Consider the following 27,395-nt stretch of genomic DNA (forward strand, 5'->3'; position numbering starts at 1 on the left):
CCACCCCCATCCTAAGCTTACTCTATTTCCCCTGTAAAAGGAAAGAGGTGTATGCCCACCTATTCTAAAGTTGCTTTGGTCTTTTCAAATGATTGGGTCCCAGCACCGACTTTAGTGCAAAGCAGGGACAGCTGACACAGATGCCTCATAGTAAGCCTATGGGTGACGTCATCGCCCAGGCTCTGCAGCCTTTGTCAGACATCTCTCCTCTACACTAAAACCAGTGCTGGAGAGATCATGTGACTAGCCCAGAGTGACTTCAGAATAGATAAGTATAGGCATCTTTCCTTTTATAGGTTGGATACAATAGGCTTAAAATGGGGATGGAAGAGAATTTAAAGTGGTTATAAACTCTCCCACAACTTTGTCCCATGTAAATCAGCATAAAAACCCAAATGAACACTGCTTGTAGATATTTCCTTACTTGCTTAGTATTTTTGTAATCCTTTTTGTTCTTTAGAATGACGTCACTGAGCATGCCCAGATCTCCCCTGATTTACAGCACACTCTGTGCACTTTATCTATTATCAGGACTTCCTATGGCACAACACTGAATTCCCAGGAGACTACAGAATCATTCAGAGCTTCCTCCTACACCCCATGTGACTATGTGACATTACATGCAGTGTAAAACAGGTCATGGGACAGCATTACTGCAGTCTTATCAGCCGAAGCTGATAAGACTGACTAAGGCAAACATTAGATAATCGGCACAAGTAAATACTATGAAATAAAACAAGTCAGCTATGAACAGGGAAGCAGGGTTGCCATAGAAACTTTGGATTGAGAAGGAGGCTTGGTTAACCGTACAGAAAGTGCTCAATGTAAGGGCGGAATTGCACGCCACTGTGGACTCAGAAAACAATACTTAAGATGGCGCTGCCTAACCCCTGGAAACAAGATTTTTAACGTTGCTTTAAACAGTAAGTAATATGCGATTTGGGCTTGATTACAGTGGCTATAGTTTGAAAATTGCTTATTATAATGGACTAAATGAAAAGAAGCATCAGAGTGGGAGAGTTTACTTCCTTTTTAAGCTTACTTAGTTTTTTGACTTTCCTTCCACTTTTTCTTTTGCATTGAAAAGTAATGTTCTGGTCATATCAGAAGCCAATGAGCATTGATATTTTCTTGCATTCAAATAAACATTAGTAGCTTTACATTTTAAAAGCCATTTTGGTTCGATATGATATGTTTTATTATGCACAGTGTATTTAACATTAATCTATTGCTCTTCCTTGTATACAGAAGCCCTTCCCAGACTCCATTTTTCAATCTGAGCTTTCAGTCCATTGTTCAGGAAACAGTTAGTGGTTATAAAGAAGGAAATCCCATTTTAATATTACAGAATGGATTCAGTGAATATTTTACTATCCCACAGGTAAGTTGACTGTCCATTTGTATAAATATATTGTAAATACTAGAGATGCATCGGTATCAGTGCCAATACACCAATACCAAGCATTTGCGTGAGTATCTGTACTCGCCCAATTGGTCCCGATACAGAAGCCGATACTTTTCAGTGATATTTGCACCTATACAAAATGAATAGGTGCAAATCGCAATGCAAAGAGTTGAATGCGATTCGAACAGGAATGTGGTGGATTCCTGGCTGAATCACATGCAATTCCTCCCAGTGCTCGTGTGTGAGTACATAGAATGGAATTAAAGTGCCATTTAATGGGCAGTTTAAAAAAAATGTTAGAACTCGCAGTATATATCTAGCCACATGCAAAATAATCTACATAGGTGTCCTGGTCCGCCGATGATAGCAAATCAGGACTGCTGGAGGTGCTCACAAGGCTGGAGATGTAAAGGCCATTTGCCCCCAAGCTGACATCACTTCCGCCCTATACCTAGTCCCAGAACTTTCCCTCCAGCCTTGTGAGCACCTCCAGCGGCCCTGATTTGCTATCATCGGTGGATTTGGACACCTATGTGGATAAGATATCTACTGTGAGTTTGAACATTATTTAAACGGCCCACTAGATGGCGCTTTAATCCCTTTCCATTCTCACACACAAGCAGTGGGGGAAATCGCAAGAGATTTGGTCAGTAATCGCATTGCATTCCTGTTCAAATCGCATGCGACTCTTTGTAATGTGATTTACGCCATTATTTATTTTTATTTTTTGTATTGACGCAAATCGCACTGTGAAGTACCAGTACTTGACCGAAAGTATCCATACTCATACTCGACGATAAAAAAAAAAACGTATCAGTGCGACCCTAGTAATTACTAATATTTAATGCAGCACAATTATACAAGAATACCTCTTCCCAACTCTGTCTTATGTCATAATTGAATTTTGTAAATCTAAAGTTTTAGCATACTGTAACCCTTAGCAGCTGGACACTTCTTAAATCGTGGAAAAGGGAAAAGGCGAGCGCCACTGAATCGAGTAAAAATGCATGTAGCTTTATTAAATACAGGTGCACAATAGCCAAGTAATGGCAATGTGTTTGAGCCGTAATGGCTGAAACACCTTGGCATTCATTGGCTATTTTTCACCTGTATTTAATAAAGCTACATGCATTTTTAGCCAATTTAGTGGCGCTCACCTTTTCCCTTTTTTCATTTTTTTTCTTTCCCTTTTCCTGATTTGTATATGGAGGTTGCGGAGACATTTGCAGGCTGAGTTATAGTGGATGATCTCTATCAAAAGGTAGCAGCTTGGTCACACCTGTTGCATCTTAATGAGGAGAATGCATTTTTTTTTTCATTCAATGAGAAACCCAGGAAGTCTTTAACCTTCAGGTAATACTGTTGCATTCTGCCTACACTGGCAAAAAAAATTGCCAGCCAGTCCTGGATAACCCCTCCCACTACCAGGATCCCTTTGGTTTTTATTGCTAGTATCCCAGGAGAATGGACAGGAGGTGTTTTTTTTGTTTTGTTTTTAATTATTATTCAATCAAGACTCTTCTCTACATCAGTGCTGGAGCTGTGTCTCTACAATTGCAGTTATCCTGTCTATGCAGTTGCACTCAGTCTGGCTTTTCACATATCACATATAGACCTCGCTAAACTGGACGTTGATGGGGAAATCCTGGAAGTGATCTTTCGGGCACTGTGTTCCGCATGAACCAACATCGCAAAGCGCAGTGACATGCTACAGTGTGCTGCAGTGCACCATGAAATATGTAGCAGGTCAGATTTTTGGGCTGCCCATTAGGTAGCCCATTTAAATGAATGGGCTGCTTTTAACGCATCAAATGTTAATGTGCTATATTAAACACACAGCAACAGTCCTGATTACTGTAACTAATAGCTAACTTTAACTTGTCCTTAAAGGAATTACCTCACCTACCCCATGTGTAGTACATGGGAAGAAATACCTTTGTCCTTGATCCAGCAGGCGTTATTGTGCAGCCCTGCCTGTAGCTGCACCACCTTGTTTTAGAAAGCATCCTTGCCATGTCTTCTTCATCCTATGCATGCGCAATGCAGCCCTTTTTTTCTTTCCTATGGGGAAAATGAAACCATGCAGGCAACTTGAGGCTGCCATGAGTTTGGCTCTCTATAGAAATCAATGAGCCCACTAACTACATGCACAAGCTTATAAAAAACTGCCTCCTGTTTTACATGGCGATTCTCTGGTGATCATCTGGGAGCTCATCATGTTGACAAGTGAGATCTGTTCTGTTCCTTTCAACCAGCCCTAAGTGTGTCCTGAGGAAGCAAAATAGCAAAACGCGTTGACACACAGGGGCTCACTGCCGTTCATTTGGTGTCAACCCTCTTGTTTACACTAGACATTTACAACTATCATGTGTCTATTGTATGTTCTTAATTCTTTTCTCCTTGACCTGTTTGATATGATTCATTGTTAACAAAATATATTTGTTATTATACTATTGTCCATTTTGCCTGTAAAGTCCAAATTAGGGCCTTGTGGCTCTCTATCCCTTCCCTCCTTCAAATTCAAGTATATATGGATGTGGCCTTAGGAGCGTTATTCTAATTTTTACATGCACAAACCAAAGAGGACCTGCCAGGGATACTCTAATGCAAGGCTGTGCATCTCTGAGCAGTAAAGATTACTGGAATTAGAATGAAGAGGAAAATGTCTCCAGGTGGACTTCATTCACGGGTGGGTTCATGTCTTAAAGGACAACTTGTACCAAACATACAGTTGTCTTTAGGCTGTGTATTCTATGTTAATAAGTAAACCTATGTTGTTGTTTATTCAAATGTTTAAGATAAGGGGTTCAAAATTTTCATTAAACTAATATTTCTGCAAGAGCAACAGTTATCGGAGTAGCAGTCTCAATCTTGTCTAATCCGAAGTATGGAAGAATTGCAATAGTTGGTAGTTCATTGATACTTCCTGTCAGATTGTATCTGCTTGCCCGTACGGGATGTAGGGCCACACAGACACTGACCGATCTGGAGGAGACCTGCAATGCACCAAAAATTAAATAAAGGCATTTATTTATTTTTTTTCTAAAAAGTGAACTTCTCCTGTAAACAAATCACTTCACAAAACAGATTTTTCAGATTCGGTGGAGTTTTCAATGTTCAGTTTTAATAAGCTTTTATTGGAATTTTTAAAAAATACAAAGCATAATTCATGTTTAATGCATGGGTAAGTGCAATTCATCAATATATTCTTGGATAGTATCTGTCAAATATCAAAGAGAAGAACAACTAAAGTAGAAAACTATAGGTATTCCAGGTTACGAGCTAGCTTTGTGCCTAGGAACATGGCGCAAGAACTTGCTGGCTGCCAAAAGGCGCTGGTAAGTTTGATGCAGGAGTCAGGGCCGTGAAATGAAAAAACAAGGAAATATGTAAAAGAGGCCTCCACGACAAGGGGGCAGGAGAGGAGAAAGAAAGAAAGATTGCATTGAAGGAAAGGAGGAAGGACGTCAGGGACTATAAAGATACATAACTTACCATAGACATGGATGGGTGGACATATTCAATCCCTGCTGTGTTTAATGGCTGTGTAAAATGGAGGTTAAAAAATAAATAAAAGGAAAAGATCCCCTATGTGGTGGACTTTTAAGGCACAGTACTAGATCAAAGGATTTTAGTAAAAAATATTGATGGTTTCAAGATATTTTATTTTGGAAATGTATAGGAGAAAATATATATATAAAAAACATGGAATGTTTAAACACGTCTTAAACTTTTTCACCGTCATATACATAAATCTACAATACAGTTTTATGGTTTCTCGTACCCGACGCATTTCAGAGTATCAATTTGCCTCCTTTAGTGGTGTAAGCAAGAAGAAACCATATTTCTACAATAGAATAATGAATGAATAAATATATGATAATAACACTAGTATTTGGTAACATACAGTATCAGAGAAAAACACTTACAAATATTATAGCGGTGTATTCAACATTCCAGTGGTTATGTCTTTAAAAACATACAAGGGTACAAGTGCCTTTCAAATTCTCACCCCGAAGATCTCCAGTGGCATGAGTGTGCGCAGGTGTTAGAGATGTTTACAGCTGTCGCACCTAAAAGGAGGCCTGCCGTCAACCCAGAACCCCCCTCCATCCATATTGATTACTGTTATGCAGTTACTACTTTTTTAGAGCTGTGGCCCCACTTTATTCTATTCGCTCAGTGTAGGAATAATTTCACTTCCGACAGGTACTAATCATTTTCCAATTATGACTATATCCACAAGAAATATTATGAATGTTTTACTTTTATAGACTTTTTGTCTACATTTTACAGGGCTCCTGTTTTTTTCTCCCGACCCCAGTGTGTCCTCAGGCTCTTCCCGCCCTCCCCCCCCCCCAGTCGGCTATCCCTCCCTTGGTGGAGGAGGGGGGTTCTGGGTTGATGGCAGGCCTTTTAGGTGCAACAGCTGTAAACATCTATAACACCTGCACACGCTCATGCCACTGGGGATCTTCGGGGTAAGAATTTGAAAGGCACTTGTACCCTTGTATGTTTTTAAAGACCTAACCACTGGAATGTTGAATACACTGCTATAATATTTGTAAGTGTTTTTCTCTGATACTGTATGTTACCGAATACTAGTGTTATTATCATATGTTTATTCATTATTCTATTCTAGAAATATGGTATCTTCTTGCTTACACCCCTGAAGAAGGAGGCAGCTTAATACTCTGAAACGCGTCGGATGCGTGAAACCACAAAATGATATTGTATATTTATGTATATGACCGTGAAAAAGTTTTAGACGTATTTAAACATTGCATGTTTTTTATATATATTTTTTCCTATACTTTTCTAAATAAATACCTTGAAACCATCAATATTTTTTACTAAAATCCTTTGATCTAGTACTATGCCTTAGTCCAGCCACATAGGGGATCTTTTCCTTTTTTCTTGTAATACTGGATGTGGCACAACCCCTTTGCTCAACATTACTGGCCTAACAATCCTTCGTGTAATGGAGGTTTACCTCTTGCCACTCCAGTAACTGACTGTGATATACTGGGAGAAAAGCGACTTGAATAACCAGCCTAGGAAATTTTTAATATGTTGAGGACTTGGTTGTAGCAAACATTAAACCTTGACTTTCTCCCCCAAAGACAGAGAGGTATATGGTATGGTATATTTGCATGGTGTTTTTCTTTAAAGTTGAACTTCTATGAAAAATAATCCTCCAGTTTCTAATCCTTTACCATGCTGAACAAAATTAAAAGGGGAAAAAAACACTCTTTGGCTAGAGGTCCACATTAACGTATCCAGGCTTTCTCAAACTCCACATAATTGACTTACAGTTGAAATTGACTTGCAGTTGAAGTTTCATATGGAAATCATCTGGACTCTGGGCCACCTAGATTGCTTTTATGGCTATCCCCTGTTCTTTTGGCTTTTGTAAAGCATATACATTTATATATTCAGAAACTGATGTACAAACATTATTTTTTTCAGAAATCTACCATTGGGCAATGTGTGAATGCTGCACCTGTAGCTTACTTACAAGATTTCAATGTTACATGTGTTACTGATATAACTGCGTGTTCAGATGTTCTCACAGTTGACTTGAACGTACAGGTTAACCCTGGGAATGGAGGTCAGTTCTAAAATCATTTCTCTAATATCCAATTTTTTGATGGATCACTCCATGGTAAAAGCTATTTTTTTTCTTTCTGAGAAGTATATGTTTGTTGACCCTAGTCATAATCATTTTTTTTCAGGTTCTGTCATTCTGACAGTACAAAGTCAGAACACAAGTGTGGACATTGCTAATACAGGTATGTTTAACTAAAATCATGTATCTTGATTTTTCATTCTGATTAATCTTTTATTATCTAAAAAGACTGCAATTCTTCTTGCCTTATGTAGGAGCTGTCCTGCCCCAAGCTGTACAGTGCAGTGTAATTGTGTCAGCAGATTACACATTCATTTGGAATGCCAGCGTGATAAAGGAAATACAAGTCTCCATCGTTACTGCTAACATAAGCTTGACTCATCAAGGTAATGTATTATTATCCACATTAGGCTGATGATGACATTTTTTTGTATGATGTCATTTGATGGGAAATCCAAGGATACGAAAACTGACCACTGTGTCTAAGTCTACCATCTGGTAATGCTGTTTGCAGCTATTAAATGACAGTCAGCTGTGCATGTAATGTTTGCCTGCTGACAGATCTTTCTAATGACAGATCATTCTACAAGCATCCAAGTTAGGATTAAAGTGTAATTCCAGTCAAACCCTAACTAAGCTAAAATCTACTTCCAATATATCACAATAACAGCGCCACAGATATGTGCCCTTATGGACAGCTGCTACTCTAATTATTGCAAATGACAATAAACAAACCATATATTGTGATAAGAGTGGTGCTGGTCCGTGCATCAACCCCCAATATCCTAAAATAAAGTGAAAATAATAAAAAAAATTATATCTATTATCACATCTGATAAATTATGTGCAAAATATTAATAAAGTGCTAGTGCATTCAAAAGTGCAATTCAATATAATTGGGCAATGTTACTAAAGTGCTTCTATAAAAATCCATACAAATTCTCAAAAAAAGATTGGAAAAAATGGCCGAATAATGTGTAAAAAGTGAAAAAAATATTTCAAAATTGTGAAGTGAGATCCAAAACATCTTTGCATATAAATGCCCAAGTGCTCCACCACTGATGTCTTCAAGAAGCAGCTCCTTGAAAAAGACGAAACGTACGTAGGGTGGGGCAAGGATGCTGATAACATTGTGTATGCCGACTCACACTTTGGAGGTAATCGGCTATTAGCAGATGAGCGTGTTACTCCGGGTAGGCACTCTGCAAATGTTAGTGCAATATATGCATTGTTTTAACAAGCCTGTTAAATGTTTTTTATGCTATGGGAGCCTCCTTCTTTCTCTTTATTTTCCCACATTGTATGCTGTGATCTTGGAAAGGGGGACCTGACCATAAATCTGTGATGAAAGGGAGTTGCAGTTGGTGATCGTTTGGAGAGACTGTGGTCTGTTTGCTGGTTTAAAATCTTACCAGCATATCAATCTGGTGAGTCAATTTTAATGAGAGCAGTGAAGGATTCACACAGTGGTGGAGCACTTGGGCATTTATATGCAAAGATGTTTTGGATCTCACTTCACAAATTTGAAATATTTTTTGAACTTTTTACACATTATTCATCCATTTTTTATTTTATTTTTTTTATGGAGTTTTGGAGTAAGCACTTTAGTAACATTGCATGATTGTATTGAATTGCACTTTTGAATACAATAGCACTTTATTCATAGTTTATTCATATTTTGCACATAATTTGTTTATTATATACAGTGCCTTGCGAAAGTATTCGGCCCCCTTGAACTTTTCAAACTTTTGCCACATTTCAGGCTTCAAACATAAAGATATAAAATTTTAATTTTTTGTGAAGAATCACCAACAAGTGGGACACAATTGTGAAGTGGAACGAAATCTATTGGATATTTTAAACTTTTTTAGCAAATAAAAAACTGAAAAGTGGTGCGTGCAAAATTATTCGGCCCCTTTACTCTCAGTGCAGCAAACTCACTCCAGAAGTTCAGCGAGGATCTCTGAATGATCCAATGTTGTCCTAAATGACTGATGGTGATAAATAGAATCCACCTGTGTGTAATCAAGTCTCTGTATAAATGCACCTGCTCTGTGATAGTCTCAGGGTTCTGTTGAAAGCGCAGAGAGCATCATGAAGACCAAGGAACACACCAGGCAGGTCCTTAATACTGTTGTGGAGAAGTTTAAAGCCGGATTTGGATACAAAAAGATTTCCCAAGCTTTAAACATCCCAAGGAGCACTGTGCAAGCGATCATTTTGAAATGGAAGGAGTATCAGACCACTGCAAATCTACCAAGACCTGGCCGTCCCTCTAAACTTTCAGCTCAGACAAGAAGACTGATCAGAGTTGCAGCCAAGAGGCCCATGATCACTCTGGATGAACTGCAGAGAACTACAGCTGAGGTGGGAGAGTCTGTCCATAGGACAACAATCAGTCGTACACTGCACAAATCTAGCCTTTATGGAAGAGTGGCAAGAAGAAAGCCATTTTTCAAAGATATCCATAAAAAGTCTCGTCTAAAGTTTGCCACAAGCCACCTGGGAGACACACCAAACATGTGGAAGAAGGTGCTCTGGTCAGATAAAACCAAAATCCAACTTTTTTCCCACAGTGCAAAACGATATGTTTGGCGTAAAAGCAACACAGCTCATCACCCTCAACACACCATCCCCACTGTCAAACATGGTGGTGGCAGCATCATGGTTTGGGCCTGCTTTTCTTCAGCAGGGACAGGGAAGATGGTTAAAATTGAGGGAAAGATGGATGCAGCCAAATACAGGACCATTCTGGATGAAAACCTGTTGGAGTCTGCAAAAGACCTGAAACTGGGACGGAGATTAATCTTCCAACAAGACAATGATCCCAAACATACAGCAAAATCTACAAAGGAATGGTTCACAAATAAACGTATCCAGGTTTTAGAATGGCCAAGTCAAAGTCCAGACCTGAATCCAATCGAGAATCTGTGGAAAGAGCTGAAAACTGCTGTTCACAAACGCTCTCCATCCAACCTCACTGAGCTTGAGCTGTTTTGCAAGGAAGAATGGGCAAGAATTTCAGTCTCTCAATGTGCAAAACTGATAGAGACATACCCCAAGCAACTTGCAGCTGTAATCGCAGCAAAAGGTGGCTCTACAAAGTATTAACGCAAGGGGGCCAAATAATTTTGTACGCCCCACTTTTCATTTTTTTATTAGTTAAAAAAGTTTAAAATATCCAATAGATTTCGTTCCACTTCACAATTGTGTCCCACTTGTTGGCGATTCTTCACAAAAAATTTAAATTTTATATCTTTATGTTTGAAGCCTGAAATGTGGCAAAAGGTTGAAAAGTTCAAGGGGGCCGAATACTTTCGCAAGGCACTGTATGTAATATTTGATATATATATTTTTGGGGATTTTTTGCAATTTATATTGAGGATATCGGGGGTTGATGAGTGGAGCAGCGCCACCCTTATCACAATATAAAATCTACTTCCAAGCCCATTCTAAGCCTATTGTGTATATACCCTATAAAAGGAAAGATATCTGTACTTGCCTATTCTGAAGTCTCTCCAGTCTGGTCCCATAATCTCTCCAGCAGCAAATTCATTGTAAAGAGAGAAGCGACAATGACTGCAGGGCCTAGGTGAGGACGTCACCCATAGGCTTACTATGGGACATCCATTGTCTGCTGTCCTTCCTCCACACTGAAGCCAGCGCTTCAGTGTGGACCGAATTGGAGCAACTGTAGAATAGATAAGTTTAGACATTTTTTTTCTTTTTCAGGGTAGAAAGCATAGGCCTAGAATGGGGGTAGGAGAGGATTTTAGCTTAGTTTGGAATTACACTTTCAATGATTGGGCTTATGAAGAAGGTAAGGTGTAATGCTGCAAACAGAAAAATCAGTGCTACTACCCATACAACACATTGATGGCAGAGCTCCCGGGTGCTCAATCACAGTTGCTGGCTGAGTAAAATGATGTAGGAAGGATGAATGAATGAATAACTTGTATAGCGCTACATATGCAAACTAAATCACCTCAGGACGCTTTTGCTGCTAGTGTATGTCTGGGTTTTCAGAAGAGATGGGTCTTGAGCTTCTTCCTGAAGGCCAGATAGATGTCCACGGGTAGAGCTTTTCATAGCCGTGGTCCTTGTACTGCGAACCACTGTTCGCCTTTTAATTTGAAACGGGTCTTGGGGATGTTCTGGTTAGTTGACCAGAGATTGTGACCTTGGGTGTAGTGCTTTATTTTGTTGCAGAGGTATTGCGGGGCTTTTCCTTGTGCACATTTGTGAGTGAGGCAGAGGGGTCTTGAATGTAGCTTGATCCTTCACAGCTAGCCAATGGAGGGTCCTCAAGGATGGGGTGATTGATTCCTATGTTTTTTTTTCCAGTTATCAGTCTGGCTGCTTTGTTCTGGATGGTTTGTAGATGTGAAATTTGATATTTTGGTCCTAGGTAGAGGGAATTTACGTAGTCGAGTTGGGAATTGATGATTGTTCCAACTACTGCTGCTGTATCTCCTTCTGAAATGAAGGGGATGAGTCTACGCAGTTGGCGAAGAAGGTAGTGGGATTCGCTGACCATTGATCCTATTTGTGCATCCATCGTCATGTTTGAGTCAAAGATGACTCCGAGGCTTTTGGCTTTAGTGCTGGAGTTGATGGGTTGTCCGAGGAAGGTGAGTGGTGTGGACATCGTGCCAGGGTTTTTGTTTCGGTTTGTGTGAAGGAAGAGGAGTTCTGTTTTGGATCCGTTGAGTTTAAGGGAGCTCTCCATCATCGTCAATCAATGAGAGACCGTTTTCCAGTGCCTGGTATTGGTCTTTTTTTTGGTGATGCGTAGGTAGAGTTGGATGTCATCCGCGTAGAAGTGATAAAGTAGATCCTGGTTACTGATGATTTTGAGGAGTGGGTGGAGATGTATGTTAAAGAGCACGGGTGACAGGGGTGATCCTTGAGGAACTCCTCATGTAATTTTTCATGCTTCCAAAGTGAAGGTTCCTAGTGTCACATTCTGAGATCGGTTTTCTAGAAAGGATGCGAACCAGGGTCTGAGTCTGATGATCCACACACTGGTTGTTGCTCTTAAAGAATCTTCATTTTATTGAAAAGCCACAGTGTAAAAATGCAGCTAAAATCAGTTGATGTGGTTTAGCCTATGAGGCCTTAATCATAACCACCATAATGCTGCAAGGACCAGTTGTCACAAGGGAAACAGTAGCATTTGTCAGGGTCATAGAGGGCCCACAAACATTTTAAACATTTCCCAATCTGCTTTGAAAACATCTAGCTTAGGAAACCTTCTCTAATGTCTGCAGGTACCTCATCTTAGATGTGACTCCCCTTTGATACCCTTGATGAGTTCTATTTCTCCTGCAAGGGAAGCCTGTTATCATGATATCTTTATAGTAGCGTGGGTGGACTTCAGGTTTAAAAATGTAGGAAGGTATGATTGTTAGCCATGGTAGTATTAAGGTTGGTTTTGCAATTTTCTTTCCACAGCAAAGTTATCACAGCAATTTACAGCTAAATTTCTCACCAGCAATGGCACATCAACTGTTCTCTCTGGCAACCCAGGTAAAACATTTTCAAAGATACATAAACACACTGTTACATTGACAATATACAGTATTATATAATTCCATATTCTATAATGCAAGAATCCTCCTCCCCCTGTACACAAAGAGATTGTGGGGAGGGGGGGGGGGGGCATATTTATAATGACATTTGCTGTACCTGTTTAATTATTACAAATTATGGTGTTGGAGCAGTGATATCGCTGATGGTGCTGAAGATCCCTGGCCCCGTCATCGAATTTAGAGCTTTGAGAGGTGCATCTTTCTACAGTGTTCACCTTCCCCAGTTCTAGCGAGCACAAGTCAGCAGTGCAGAAGCTTGTACCCTTTTGTCATGGATATACTGTACCTGGTGTCTGAGGCTGACCATGTGTGAAAGTGGAATGACTTTCGGCTTTTTTTTTTTTTTTCATCCAGTTAAAAGGATAGTTCACCTATACAAAAAAAAACCTGCCTATGCAGGCAAGGGATGTTTGTGGATTAAAAGAAAATGTGCAGCTCTGACTAAAGATGAATAATACCCTTGCTATAGGTGTAGGTAATTTACAAACCACCCAACACATGACTGGAATACTCCCAGGACGTTGCTAAGTGAGGCCTAGTCATCACTTCTCACCTCCGCCATCACAGGAAAGAGCTCTTTCGCTGATTCAAACCCCCTCATATACTCTTTCTCTCCCCTGATGCAGTAGCTCTGAGCTCAGCATTTGAGAGCTCACTCCTGTGATGGTGGAGGTGAGAAGTGAAGACTAGGCCTCACTTAGCAACGTCCTGGAAATAATCCATTTAGGTTTTATTCAACTTTAGTCAGAGCTGTACAGTTTGTTTTTATCTACAGATGCCCCTTATCTGCATAGATCTATTTACCCTCAAAGTTTTTGTCTTGCCATTTAGTACTTCACCAGGCACTTGCTAGGTATTACATAAACCAAGTACACAATATAAGCATCTTATAAATATGGAGGTTCCTTTTTTTTTTTTTTAACTGATTAGGATTACGTGGTTATAAAGCTGAGAAAAAACTTAAAATTTTTTGGGGATCTCAAAAAAAAATAAAAAATAAAAATGGGATGTTGCAGCCTTGCCAACTAAACACATTATTATATCTACCAAGTTTACTTCTTTCTGTTGCAGGTTACCAATTTGGAAAGCCAGTCATAGTTGCTAATGGAAGTACTCCTTTCACTAAAATGACTCTGAACGTCTGGAAGCCTGGTAAATTGGTGCATTTTTACAAAATTAAGCAAGGGGTAAAACATCCTACAGCTTAAAGAAGATCTGTCATTTAGAATTTTTATTTTACAGTTCTGTCCCCTTTGTGTCAAAGTGCTACATGTACCAAGCTGCAGCTATGAACCAACCACCTCCTTCGAAGCTGTTGTTGGATCTGCCATTGCAGGAGGAGAAGGGGCAGGCCAGTATTCAGAACTATGATTAGAAAGCACTTGGAAACAAAGAACAAAATACTACATGTGCTTTCTAACCATAGTGTTTTTTTTTTATACTATAGTTATATATACTATAGAGTACTGGCCTGCCCCTTCTCCTGTAATAGCTGATCTGATAACAGCTTTGAAGGAGACAGTTGGTTCATAGCTGCAGCTTCTCTCAGCTATGAACACTTTAAGTAGACAAGCAATAAATAGTGTGTGTATTACTAGAGAGTTTTTTTTTTTTTGCTTGGGAAAGTGCATGTGATCAGCACAGGGCCAATCAGCACTGTTCAGACAGAGGGTCAGCTTCATAGGACAGGTCAGGGGAGAATGAAAACTCCTCCTAAAAGCTTTAACCAGACACTAATAGAAGTCACAAGACTGCTATATACTGCTGATGAGAAAAAGGTATCTAGCAGTTTATATTTAGATCCCTTTCACACCACACAGCCCATAGCATCGGCGGTAAAACGCCGCTATTTTTAGCGGTGTTTTACCGCCGGATTTGCGGCGCATTTCGGCCACTAGCGGGGCACCTTTACCCCCCCACCCCCCCCCCCCCCCCGCTAGCAGCCGAGAAAGGGTTAAAACCGCCAGCAATACGCAGCAATAGCGGCCTTTTGCCGGCGGTATTACAGCGCTGCCCCATTGATTTCAATGGGGAGCAGCGGTGGAGGAGCGGTAAACGCACCAAAGAAGCTGCTGGCAGGACTTTTCCCTGACGTCCTGCCAGCGCACCACTGTAGTGTGAAAGCCCTCGGGCTTTCACACTACAGACAATGGTGCAGCTTTTTTAGGGTGGATTGCAGGCACTATTTCTAATGCTATAGCGCCTGCAAAACGCCCTTGTGTGAAAGGGGTCTTACTAAAATAATTGCATTTCCATGTTCTGTGTACTGTAGGAGACCAGATCTAGTGAATGCAGGGTTTAGTAAAACTTTGTTGTTGCAGAGAGGTTGTTTACCAAAGGGTTTATTTAGGTTTCTTTATATTGAACTATACTGCATTATTAGCCGTTTGTATTACAAATAAATTTGTGATGTGTTTTTTTTTTTTTTTTCCAGTTGGGGAAGGTTTGTGTTCCACAGCTACACAGACACCTGTCTTATTTGGACAAAATCTATTTTCTGGATGCCTCTTTAAAGTTGTCAGTGAAAGCTGCACTCAGCTGAGGTGCGCAATTGCTTTTCAATTGTACTACAACTTTACAACTATATTTCTCGCAAACAATAGTGTAAAGTATTATCTACAGTATATAGGCATTGAGCAGTGTTGCAAGAAAAAAAAATGCTTTGCTTTTTTTTTTTTTTTTGTAAAGAAAAAGGGTAGACCCCTGTCAGATTTTTATTTGCTTGTGTCCATTGCATATTTTTCCTCACTTCCACTCTGGTGAAATAATTGTCTCTCTGCACTCTGTTTAATCTCTTCACACTCTTTTTAAAAAGGGTTTTGTTTTTACATACACTTTTTTTTAGCTAAAAATTAGATGATAAAGTAATAAATAAGCGTCTGAATAATTTAGCATTTCACTGCCATTTTTACAGTTTTTTTTTTTTATTTTTTTTTTTTTCACACATTATAAAATTCACATTTTAGTACTATTAGTTAAACCCTCTAATAGTAGATAAGTTTCTTAAATCAGGGACTCTGGAAAATAAAATGATGGTATGTGCAATTTTTTATGTTACATGATGTAATCACAAAAGTTTAGCAAATGCACATTTTCTGTAAAAAAATATACTTAAGGTAATTTTAGTGCACACAAATGCAATATACTGCCTAATTTTGGTAAAAAAAAAATTGTAATGAAAATATTCTATAGGAGATGCTTTTAGGCCCTTACGGGTCATCTGTTTGGAGTTAACCGTGAATAATAGCCCTAGCACTATTGCTCTCACTCTGGTGTATTCATTGACAGGGCCGGTGCTACCACTAGGCAAACTAGGCACCCACCTAGGACGCCCAGCCCCTGGTTTCCCTACTCTCTGTCTCCCGCCGGTCTCCAAGCTATGTAGGTTTTCGGTGCGGTGGTGACTGTATGCAGGGGATGCCTCTGTCTGCATCATTTAACTAACTCAGGCATCAGCCACCCCATCCATAAGAAAGTAGCGTCAGAGGTGCAGCACAGCACTGGAGGATTGTGTCCCGAAGCAACAGAAGCACACATCCCCTACGCGACACCGCCTCTATGATCAGGGACCTGTCCGTCTCTCCCTCTCTGAGTATCTCTGCCTCTGCCCATATGTGATTCCTATACTGAGTCATGTAACCCCACCCCCTGCTATGTCACCGCCATTCGTAGAGGCCAATCTCCCTCTCGGCCTGTCCTGTACAGCGGCAGAGTGCGGTATAGCCTAATTAGATTGGAGTAGTGGGTGCTCCAGGGCTGGGGCCTGGAGGCACAAGGCAGGGTTTGTTCCTGGCATGGCAAGGTCATTGGATGCATGTAGAGCCCTGGTGAGTGAAGAACACTGACACTATATTAGGAATCAGGTAGGTTAGTGTAGGGGTCAGGTAGGTCAGTGTAATGGTCAGGTAAGTCAGTGTATGGATAAGGTAGCTCAGTCTAGGTAGGCCAGTGTAGGGGGCAGATAAGTTAGTGTAGTGGCAAGGTAAGTTAGTGTAGGTGTCAGGTAGATTAGTGTAGGGGTCAAGTAGGTCATTGTAATGGTCAGGTAAGTCAGTGTAGTAATAAGGTAGCTCAGTCTAGGTAGGCCAGTGTAGGGGTCGGGTTAGTCACATGGGCAGGGCAAAGGGGGTAGAGTCAGGGGTGGAGTGGCAAAATTAGGTTTTGCATAGGGTGTCAAAAATCCTTGCACCAGCCCTGCTCAGTGATATATAATGTGTAGCGCAATCACGTAGCTAGGGGCCCCAATGTATGCATTACATGTTTGGTGGTGGGGGGGTTAAAATGTTAATTCTTTTTTTGTTACTTATATATACGTAACTTTGTGATAGCATAGAGCCCTGATGTCTCTCCTGCACTCCACTGCGGCTAATGGAGCACAAATTGTTATGGTGCTTAGGAAGTGGAATCCACCAAAATCACTTCCACCCCCCCGAGAGTGTGTAAAACCAGCCACTGCCAACGAAGTAAGTCCTAATTGGTGACTGGCAGAAAAAAAAAATATAGAACAAATAATTCTACGTTTTGAGGGATTTTTATTTTTTTATTTTTTTTAATAGAGCTTTTAATTGTAGATTAGATATTAGCCACACAGGGAGTGCATTGTGTTTTCATGAGTCAACTGACTAAAGATGAATTGATACGCAAGTATGGCTGCCCCCATGTACATATAAAACTATACAAAAAAATACAGTTAAACTATTAAATATAGATGAAGATACTATACATTTCCTCTTAAATTGTACCATTTTTATTTGTCATTGGACTGTGGCTCTCCTACATGAGGCTTGGTTCGCTTGGTGCTTCTTCTCAGTGTTTACAGAAAAAATAAGCAAAAGCCCTGAAACAGAAGAATGTTAAACTACCTGGATGCCTCTTCTGTTGGTTCAACAGACTGTGATCTCTTTATCAGATAATCTCTGTGGAAGCTCAGGAGATATTTACACACAGAACTGTGATGGATAAAAATTCTTAGATCACCTGCAGGGAGCAGTTTTTCATCTTGTGTTTTGATGCTTTTTTCAAATTTTATGTTTAAAGCTGTTTTCCAGCCATTTAACCACTGTCTAAAATCTGCTGGCTTACTATGCATTAAGTCCAACAAGGTGCATGTCTCCTAGTGGACTTATTTCTTTTATTTACATCTGACCGTTTTTACTGAGCGCTGGGAGTACAGCTGTCATCCTCCATCTAGAAAATGAGGAGGAGCTCTATCTGACTTGCTGCATCCTTTATTGCACAATGTGAGAAGCTCACAGTGTGCTGGAAAATCAAGTAAACAGCAGCTTTAAAACGTAGCAGCTGGATTTGTACAGGCCAGTATTACACTAGTCATGTACCATGACTTGGAAAATATCTTCATACTGAATAATAATATGAAAAATGTAGAAGTATGTAAAAGCTTCATTAAGTGTCATTAATTGAATGAAGTGTCTTTATTGCAGAGAGAAAGCACTACAGTACCTGCAATCACTGGTTACAGTCAATTACATTGCCATGAGAGGAAACTCAAATGTTGGCGACCCTAGTGAATGGGTATCTATAATATGTGAGTATTGTGGAAGTCAGGATAAAAAGGTTTTAGTTAGGTCTGAATATTTTTTAAAATCTATTTATATTTCATTATGTAATCTGCTGCTTTGTTTGTATCAGTTTAGATCTAAAGTTGCCTAATTGTTTTAGCTTAAAAGCATTATATATGATCTAAAGTAAAGCCTAGTACACACTGCTAGTTTTTTCTTTCATCCCAGCGGTTTGAACGAAAAAAAACTGACGGCTCAGGTCAGAGCCGCTATACTAACAATCCAATGTTAGTACAGCGATCTCCCCTGCTGAGCTATCTTTCAGCAGTTGGTTTTCTAGCATGCTCGTCTAACAGAAGTCGGCTGGATGGCTTCCATACACACTTGCCAATTGGTGACTGGGTTTTATTCGGGAATGCCGGCAGATGTGACCCTTCCATTAGGTGCGCTGCTCCCTCTCTCCAAGCCACCCCCTAGATGCATAATGGATAGATTCATGCATAGCATGAATCTATCCCAGCCGCCGCGACCACCCCCTGTGAATGCGTCCAGCCTCTTTCCGGGCACCAGGGGATTTTTTTTAAGCACCTGATTAGAGCCAGAGGCTCTAATAGGCTTCAATAGGGTGGGCTCAGTTCGCAGAGTATGTGACCGAAGCCCACCCAGGTGTGTTACAACAGCCAATGAATATTCGCTGTTGAAACGCTGATGCTCAATCCATCCAATCAGAAGCGGGTGTGAGACCCCTGTTTTTCAATTGGCTGAAAAGAGAATACTCTTGATTGGCTGCCGAGGAGGAGGAGGGAGGGAATGGAAGCCATCGCCATGGAGAGCAGGAGAACAGGCAGCCGCCGGTGATGGTGAATGGGAGGGGGAAGCCGCCAGTGATAGGGTAAGTGCTACTTACTGACCCGGGGGGGGGGGGGGGCGGGGTTATACTGTTTGCCACCTCCCCAAAAAAAGTTTCCACCAGCCGCCACTGGATGTCAGCATTTGGCTTTAGAATTTTTTTATAAATTAAACCCCATGTTTTTGCTCTTTTATATTGAAAGCATCTGGTATTTCCCAATGATGGAGAGTATTTCTAGTTCATTTTCTATAATTATCCATAAATGTAGTGAAAGATCAAAGTTGTTTTTTGACAGTGTTAAAAAGATGTTCTTTCTTTCATTGAGTGATATTGCCATTTTTTTTTAAAGCTAGTGTACTCAGTGTAATGTAGGCTTGCCATAGAAAAGAAAATCAATTTGTTTAAAATTTGAACTTCATGGAAAGGGAAGTCTGATCCTTGACACCCACAGGCTATAAGACTGGTCCCCGCATCTTCTTCTTCCCTATGCTCCAGTAGTCCAGGTCGAAGTCCATCAAGTTCAATGTAGAGCCCATAGCCCTATAATGGACATGAGGACTTCGAGGAACAGTCCATTGCTTGAGCATAGGGGAGTAGAGGAGAGCTCTGCCAGTTGGGGGGGAGCAGAGGATCAAGTAAGTGACACTCATTTTTGTGGCCCCCTGGATATAAATGAGCATTTAACTCTTGCAGTGCAGGGGCAGCCCCACTGCAAAGGAGAATTTTTCCTTTCTGCAGAGAGGGGCTTTATGCTATTTGTAGTGGTCTCCAGTTATGTAATGTGGCTCAGACAACTTTGTTAATGCATGTGTACTACCTATAGGTATGTGCACACTGACAAGGAGGAGACAGTTGTTGATTGGTAATGACCAGAACCCTTTTTTTCTTTGGTTGCTATGTGCTTCATCTCCACTGTCCAATTATGCTGCACTTATAAATGAATGAATTGATTATTTAACCATTTGTTATTTATGGTTATATATTTTTTTAAATATAGTGTGGTATAGGGGGATAGGTTGCGTAAATTAATCAAGCGATTATGATTTTTGTCTAGATGTGCTACCCAATACTACATGTACAGGGAACTGTGCTGCAGAAAATGTGATGTGTTTAAAGGTACCATCAAACGTGAACATTGAGATCATTACAGCTGTGACAGGTGCAGTGGAAGGCATTCCGCAGGAAGAGATTTTGGCAGCCAAAGTCAGGTAATATCAACCACTGTGCACTGCTCTGAATAAGGTGGATTTGCCTTCTTTTTTTTTTTTATGTGTGTTTCCTGGTCTCTTGTTCACACCCTGATTTAAATGAAAGCGATACTAAAGTTTATTTTATTAAATTTTTTTCATTTAAAAATAAGAAACATGTTCTACTTCCCTTCTCTGTGCAGTGGTTTTGCACAGAGCATCTTGGATCCTCCTCTTCTTGGGTCCTTGGCTGCCCCTCCTGCTGAGTGCCCCCACAGCAAGCAGCTTGCTATGGGTGCACTCGAGCCGAGCCACTGCTCTGTGTGTCCATTCAGATACACAGTCCCCCTCTCTCTCCTCATTTGCTCACTGACTTTGATTAACAGCAATGGGAGCCAGTAGCGCCCCACTGATGTCTCCGCCAATGATGAGGGAGAGTCCTGGACAGCCCAGACTCTCGTGCAACATCGGTGGATCAAGATGAGGCTCGCGTAAATATTAGGGGGCTCGGGGGCTGCTGCACACAGGTTTTTTTTATCTTAATGCATAGAGTGCATTAAGATAAGAAACCTTCTGACTTTAGAACCACTTTAATGTAAACTGTGTGATTTTAATGTGTTTTATTTGATTCTGTACTTGTTTTATTCCTTTTTTAGTTTCTCAACTATTAATGTGGAGTGTGTATCTGCCTGTAATGTGTCTCTGCCACTCACAAGCTCTGTGCAGTTCATCCAAGTCCCAGCTCAGCCACTTCCAACTATCACAAGGTAAATAAGGAATATGGTACAAAAAAAAAAGCAAGATGTCATGAGAGCTGTAAATGCATGGATGCTCTCCCCAATTTTAGCTTCTAGCCCCCTGAACAGTATCTTATTGAATAACCATGGGGCAAGAAAGTTTGTTTCAGCTGGAAAGCTGCCAATATGCTGCTTTTAGACTTAAGGGGATCATTGTTTGTGTGAGCTGCCTGCTGAGTACTGCAGAAAACCTATTAAACTTGAAAGGCTGGCTTAAAGACTTTATGGGAAAGTCATTAGGGGACACCCTTTAGAATTTTGTCAGGGTTCTGCACCGAAAGTGGCAGTGTTTGTACCCAATTCATGTACCTGTCAGAGATGGGTACGTGAATATGTCAGTGCTTGCACTGAGGTTGGAGTGTCTGTACTGGACAATCTTGCACTTCCTCCCTGCCCACTATGCCCATCACACCGATAAGCGCATGGTGAGAAGTTTTGTACTAGGGGTGGCCAGAGCCTGATGGGGGGGACTAAGAAAATAGTTCCTTGTTGGGTTGGCTTTACTTTTGATTGACATACAGAGGTGTCCTCTGAATTCAGACCAATAGTTGCTATTGAAACTGCCCACTGCTATGTGCCATCAGTCAAAAGTAAGGCATCCCTGATGGAGAACAAATCTCTCGGTTCCACCTACCCCGTGACCACTCACTTCCCAAATATGGACATTGCAACATGCCCCACTCTGATGAATTGCATACCTTGGTACGCCAGCTCAGAGCTGATGATAAACACTGCCAGTTTCCTCACCTGCACACTGGTGGTAATTGTTTAAGAATCAGATTCTTATAGTGGCATTAATGTTCCTGACAGTGGTGCAAATGTCTAATTAGGAGCAGGTAGTTCTTAAGGAAACTACCAGCAGAAGGATGTCCTTTTACCTTTACTGAATTCCTCTGTATAAATTTATGTGCATGTAGAGGAGAGGGGTGCAGAGCCATAATCGGGAGGCTAAAGCTGGCCATACACTGTGCGAATTTCATCCTTGGCATGACATTTGACCAGTGACTCTGCTGGAAAATTTCAGCAATACAGCAGCTGCATGCAACCAGGAGGCTAAAGCTGACCATACCCTGTGCGAATTTCATCCCTGGTTTGACTTTTGGCCAGTGACTGCTAGAAAAGTTTCGGCAAAACTACAAGCTGCATGCAATCGGAAGGTTAAAGCTGGCCATACACTGTGAGAATTTCATCCCTGGTTTGACTTTTGGCCAGTGACTCTGATGGAAATGTTTTGGCAAAATAGCAGCTGCATGCAATCAGGAGGCCAAAGCTGGCCATACACTGAGAATTTTGTCCCCGATATTACTTTGTCCTGTGACCCTCCTAGAACATTTTTTTTTGTTTCTTGAACAAAAAGCAAACTGTCAGCCAATGACCAACATAACAATGTGTTACTGAGGGAAACAATAGTACTTGGAACAGGTATTTTTTTTTTTCTTATAGCAGTTGCCTGGCGATACCTGTCAGACATGCTGCACAACGAGAGACAAATGCAGGATTATAATATAGTTAAACAGAATTATTTTCCCTGTTCCTACTTTTTTATTCAATAATGTAATTTACATTCCAGTTCTATTCTTATCTTGTTGCCAAGTTGGTGTTAATGACTTCTCTGATGCTTTCAGATTCCAAACAAATTACACAGAATATAACTGTGAGAAGAATGACGTGTGCTGGCAGCAACTTGCCTATCCACTTACCAAATACTACACAGGTATAGAAAGTCATTTTTTAATAAACTCTTTTCCCTACCTGAGCCTGCCCAGTTATCCAGGTCAACTTTTATAGTTTTGACATTTACGTAAAAACAGAAAAAATATAAACATACAAATATATTTCCTGTATAACATTCTTTTAACTTTGAATGCTACTTGTAGCCATAAATATATGGCTACTGTCTTTCTATATTTTATTTTCCCTTTTCTCTTATTACTGTTTGTATTGTGTAAACCTACAAAATCTTTTTAATAAAAAGCTATTTTGTAAAAAATAAATAAAAAGTATAAATATAAAATATAGCATTACTGGAAATTTAAATTATAACCTTTTCCAGGCAATGCTGAAAGAATGATGTTATACAAAGATCAGAATTTAAATTCTTATTCCTTGTTTTTGCCATGTTACTATAATCCTCTTTTTTTTTTTCCTTTTTTTTTTATGCACAACCTTATTCTGTATACTTGGTGGCATGTTTATTAGGTACTGCTATCTAGTAATCTTAGAGATGCATGTGGGGAGCAACACAGCTCAGGTTCTTTGTGACATTCAATTGATGGGATTTGGGAATAGAGGTTCTCAACCCTTCCCAACCACCACTAGCCTGAACCATTAGAACAAGATAGGACGGCATATGAATTCTAATGATCTATGGCTATGGCTGAACTTACCACATGCATGTGCAATATTGGCAGAAATCTAAAACTACTTGTCCTAATCTTCAAGGGAATGTAAAATATTGCAGCTGATCAGTCCTTAGACAAGGTAGCAGCGTTCATTTTCTCATTTATTTTTTTCACTTTGTTTTTACCTGGTAATTCTGCCTATAACGCACATCTTGTCCCAGAGTAGCTAAACTAACTTCTCCTCTGTATCTATGGAGGTAGCTCTGGTTGCCACCGAGGCTAGATTTTAAACATTTGCCTTTGCTTATCTTCATTACATGGGGAGTGGGGTTTACAAATGGAAGATAACAGTTCACATCACAAGAAATGGCCTTGCATTTCTAGCAAGATTCACTGGTATTTTCTGAACTTGCTGAAAACGTTCTGGAAAAACGACTTCAGCAACTTAAAGAGGAAGTAAACCCTGATGGGTTTACTTCCTCTTTCATTCCCTGCAAAGGCAAAGCATAATGGACTACTATGCATCGCATAGTAGCCCATTATGTGTCACTTACCTGACACAGGAGCCAGCGATATCACCGCTGTCCCCTGTAGTCCGGCGCATCCATCTTTTCGTGGGGTCTCGCAGCTCCGCCGCTGTCGTTCATCGGAGCCGCGATGACGTCACTCCCGCGCATGCGCACGGGAGCTGACACAGCAGCTCCATTGTTGGAAATGCCGCGCTCAGTGCGCCTGCGCGCCGCTGTCTACGGCGCATGCGCCGTAGACAGCGGTGCCTGTCTTCGGGCAAATATCTCCTAAACCATATAGGTTTAGGAGATATTTCTTGGACCTACAGGTAAGCCTTAATCTAGGCTTACCTGTAGGTCAAAGTGGTTTGTAAGGGTTTACATCCACTTTAATTTGAAAACTAGTAAGCTGCAATATATTATGTTTTTGTTTTCCGGTTTAGTTACCCTTTAGTTGTCTAAATGGGGTCCATTGTAACCCAAGTTTAAAGTTTTAGCAGAGAAAAACTAAGCCGCCTGTATACTTCTGCCACTAAAGCCCAAACTTAAAAAAATGTGACTTGTGTATAATGTTTGAACAGTGACAACCTTTTAACCATAGCTACATGCTTCATGTTTTGATTTTCTGTACTTCAATGTGCAGGCATACCTAAAGATTAGGTTTGATTTATATTTTTCTTACACAAGACTTTAAAGTGGCTTGTGGTACATACTCTAGGTAGAGCGAGCAGTAAACTGAAAAGACTATGCAGTTTTTCTGTTCCACAATTAAAATTTTGTTACTGCCTGTTAATCATCACAAAAGTAAATATTCTCTGCATTAGAATCCACTAGTGATGACATTTAATAACAATCTGCATGTGTCTGTAGTGTTCGAACTGCATTGATTTTTTTATTTTTATTTTTTTATTTTTGTTGCAATTTATATACCTAGGACCACATCATAGCTACAAGTGTCAGACAAAGGTTGTGAAGATGCTTTTCCAGAGCAGGCCAAATTAATGTTGAGTTCAGAGACTAGTAAGCCTCTTGAGATAAGAATAAAAAAACTAATTGATGGTTCTGTCTGATTTTAGGGGAGCCCTACCATCTAACGCTAGCCAAAGGTATGATCCTAGCTTTCTTCTTTATAAGTGCCGCAGTCCTAGGAGGTCCATGGAACAGAATACGTAAAGCCTGGAATAGAACACTGTAATCATGAATGATTTCTTGCTGTAATGTAAATATATGCAAAACACTATATTTTTTAACATTTAAATAAAAATGAATAATGAACAACAATAATAAACTCTTGATTTTTTAATTATATGGTATAATAATGTTGCATAATATGTGCACTAATCCACCTGAATGGCTTTGCCTAGGCTATGTATAGTATATTTCATTTATTGTCTGGACACCGTACCTATGGGGCATATTTATAAATTATTTTCTCCTAAACTCACCAATACATTAAATGGCTAAATATGATACCCCATTGGGCTAAAAGAGCAATATTATTATTTATTTATTTTATATATAAAAATACAATGATTGCCTATGATTGCTGGACCTATGTTTTTAAGACTGATAGACTATGGGGTTGATTTACTAAAACTGGAAAGTGCAAAATCTGGTACAGCTGTGCATGGTAGCCAATCGACTTCTAACTTCAGCTTGTTCAGTTAGGCTTTGACCAAAAACCTGTAAGCTGATTGAAAAATCTGGTGCAACTATGCATAGAAACCACTTTCCAGTTTTAGTAAATCAACCTGTGTATGTCAACATTGGTTATCAGTCCAAACATAGACAAACTGAAAAATAGAACTGTTACATCATTGCCTATAATTAGACTTATACCAAGAAGAAAAGAATGAGAAAGGTTGTCACAATGCTGAATTTGGTAATGTAAACTCTATAATATAAAGAATGTGTGCCACTGTAAAATGTTTAGGGCTACAGTGGATCTCTAAAACCAGTTGACCAGGAACAGAGCAGGTAGGTGGCACATGACCCACCCTCTCCTGTTTACTGGAGGTGCTAAAAAACCCAAGCCTATCAGACCTTTGGGAAGTGTAACTCTTCTTTCATTCTCCTCTCAATGCACCCACAGTGCTGAAGGGGATTCTGGCTAATATGAACACAGACAGGGACTGCACACTCGCTGTCTCCTTGGAATGGAAATATCAACCCACATCTAGGAGATGCACAAAAATAATTAATCCTTTATTGTATGTCACAGGACACAGAGCTTCTTTATATCCATGATGATATGGTTATAATGCCACCTTCAGGTGATTAGACACTGAGAAAGAAAGACAGTAAGTTCCCTATTAGGCATAACTCCTCCCCATTAGGCAAGCCTTCAGTTTTTTTGCTAGTGTCTTGGGCGATGGTCATGTCCTGCATAGTCTCTGTACAAAACCATAGCTACCTTTTCAATAGTTCCACCTGGGATTTAGCTCTTTCCAGGTCATTTTCTTATGACTTCTCTATGCTTAGAGGAATTCTGCTTTGCCCACCAAGGTGGGTGTGGCAGGGCTGGTGAATGCCCTGGAGTAGTCCCTGCTGGTACCCTCCCTTGGTGACACCACCTGGAGCAAGGCAGACTGTATGTCAACATTAGATATCAGTCCAAACATGGACAAAGATAGAGTTTTTACATCTTTTCCCATAATTGGACTGATACAAAGAAAGGAAGGAAATGTAGCCTTCAATGCTAGGTTTTTATTTGTAGTGTCAGATTACAGGTCACAGCAGTGAACTGTTTTTTTGTGTACACTGTTGACCTCACAGGCCGCCCTGAACATTACGTAGCATAGGGGTGGTCCAATAGGCTCTGAACACCAAACGCAGGAGGTGCAGAGTTTATCTCCACCCCCTGCATTCATTCTAGAATAGCTGAGGCCATGCACACCTGCGCAGTATGGCTGTGATGTTATGAGCAGGGCGGTGCATTGTGACGGCAGCCAAATTGGACTGCATGTGTACCCGATAGTACAGGCTGGGGACAGAATCTAGTAAAGACCCTTGAGGGACTACTGGTTGCAGCAGAGCTTCCTTCTGGGACTACAGGTCATAGAAAAGCTTTCCTTATAGAACTACAAGTTGCAGCAGAGTATTCTTGTGGGACTACAGGTCATAGCAAGTATTGAGGGGCCACTCCACCTTTCCTTGTCGGGGCAGTGGGCACCATCAGATTTGGTGTGAAATCTCTTGGGGTACCCAGCGCACTGGTGCTTTTTGGCACACTGCCCTCTTGGCTGACATGGACCGCTGTTCTTAGCTAGGGTCCTTGTATACTGTACATGTCAGCATGCTATGTTTCATCGATGGCAAAAAAGAGGTGAGAGGTTCCAAATACCTTCAGATTGGGGGAACCTGAGCCCAGCCCCCTATGCAATTTATCCCATTGGTCAGTTTTTTCCCTGTGGCTCTAACTCCCTCCACCTATCTGGTATCTCTGCTACTTCTGGGGCACCTTTTTGTAATTCCTTTGTGACAAGGGAGGAATTCTCATTTGCTATCGCTGGGGTACAGCAGCAGCTTTCCTTAATATCGGATAGTCACAATTTAAAGCGTTCCCT

At 40.5% G+C, this 27,395-nt stretch overlaps 1 protein-coding gene across 1 annotated transcript in view; it reads left to right on the plus strand.

The window, feature by feature from the left end:
• TCTN2 (tectonic family member 2) overlaps nt 1-25,117 on the plus strand; it is a 56,337-nt gene extending 31,220 nt beyond the window's left edge. The window contains exons 7-18 of the mRNA XM_077461856.1: nt 1,249-1,381; nt 6,875-7,016; nt 7,141-7,197; nt 7,289-7,420; nt 12,489-12,563; nt 13,697-13,777; nt 15,060-15,168; nt 18,067-18,170; nt 20,049-20,202; nt 20,838-20,948; nt 22,604-22,692; nt 24,906-25,117. Of these exons, the coding sequence (XP_077317982.1) occupies nt 1,249-1,381; nt 6,875-7,016; nt 7,141-7,197; nt 7,289-7,420; nt 12,489-12,563; nt 13,697-13,777; nt 15,060-15,168; nt 18,067-18,170; nt 20,049-20,202; nt 20,838-20,948; nt 22,604-22,692; nt 24,906-25,024 (1,306 nt within the window). The 3' untranslated portion in view covers nt 25,025-25,117. The remainder of the gene's footprint in view (nt 1-1,248; nt 1,382-6,874; nt 7,017-7,140; nt 7,198-7,288; nt 7,421-12,488; nt 12,564-13,696; nt 13,778-15,059; nt 15,169-18,066; nt 18,171-20,048; nt 20,203-20,837; nt 20,949-22,603; nt 22,693-24,905) is intronic.
• The last annotated feature ends 2,278 nt before the right edge of the window (nt 25,118-27,395 follow it).

Source organism: Lithobates pipiens, unplaced genomic scaffold (genome assembly GCF_037356315.1).
Source record: "Lithobates pipiens isolate NorthernLeopardFrog02 unplaced genomic scaffold, aLitPip1_a1.2 Scaffold_3, whole genome shotgun sequence".
In the NCBI taxonomy this organism is placed as follows: domain Eukaryota; kingdom Metazoa; phylum Chordata; class Amphibia; order Anura; family Ranidae; genus Lithobates; species Lithobates pipiens.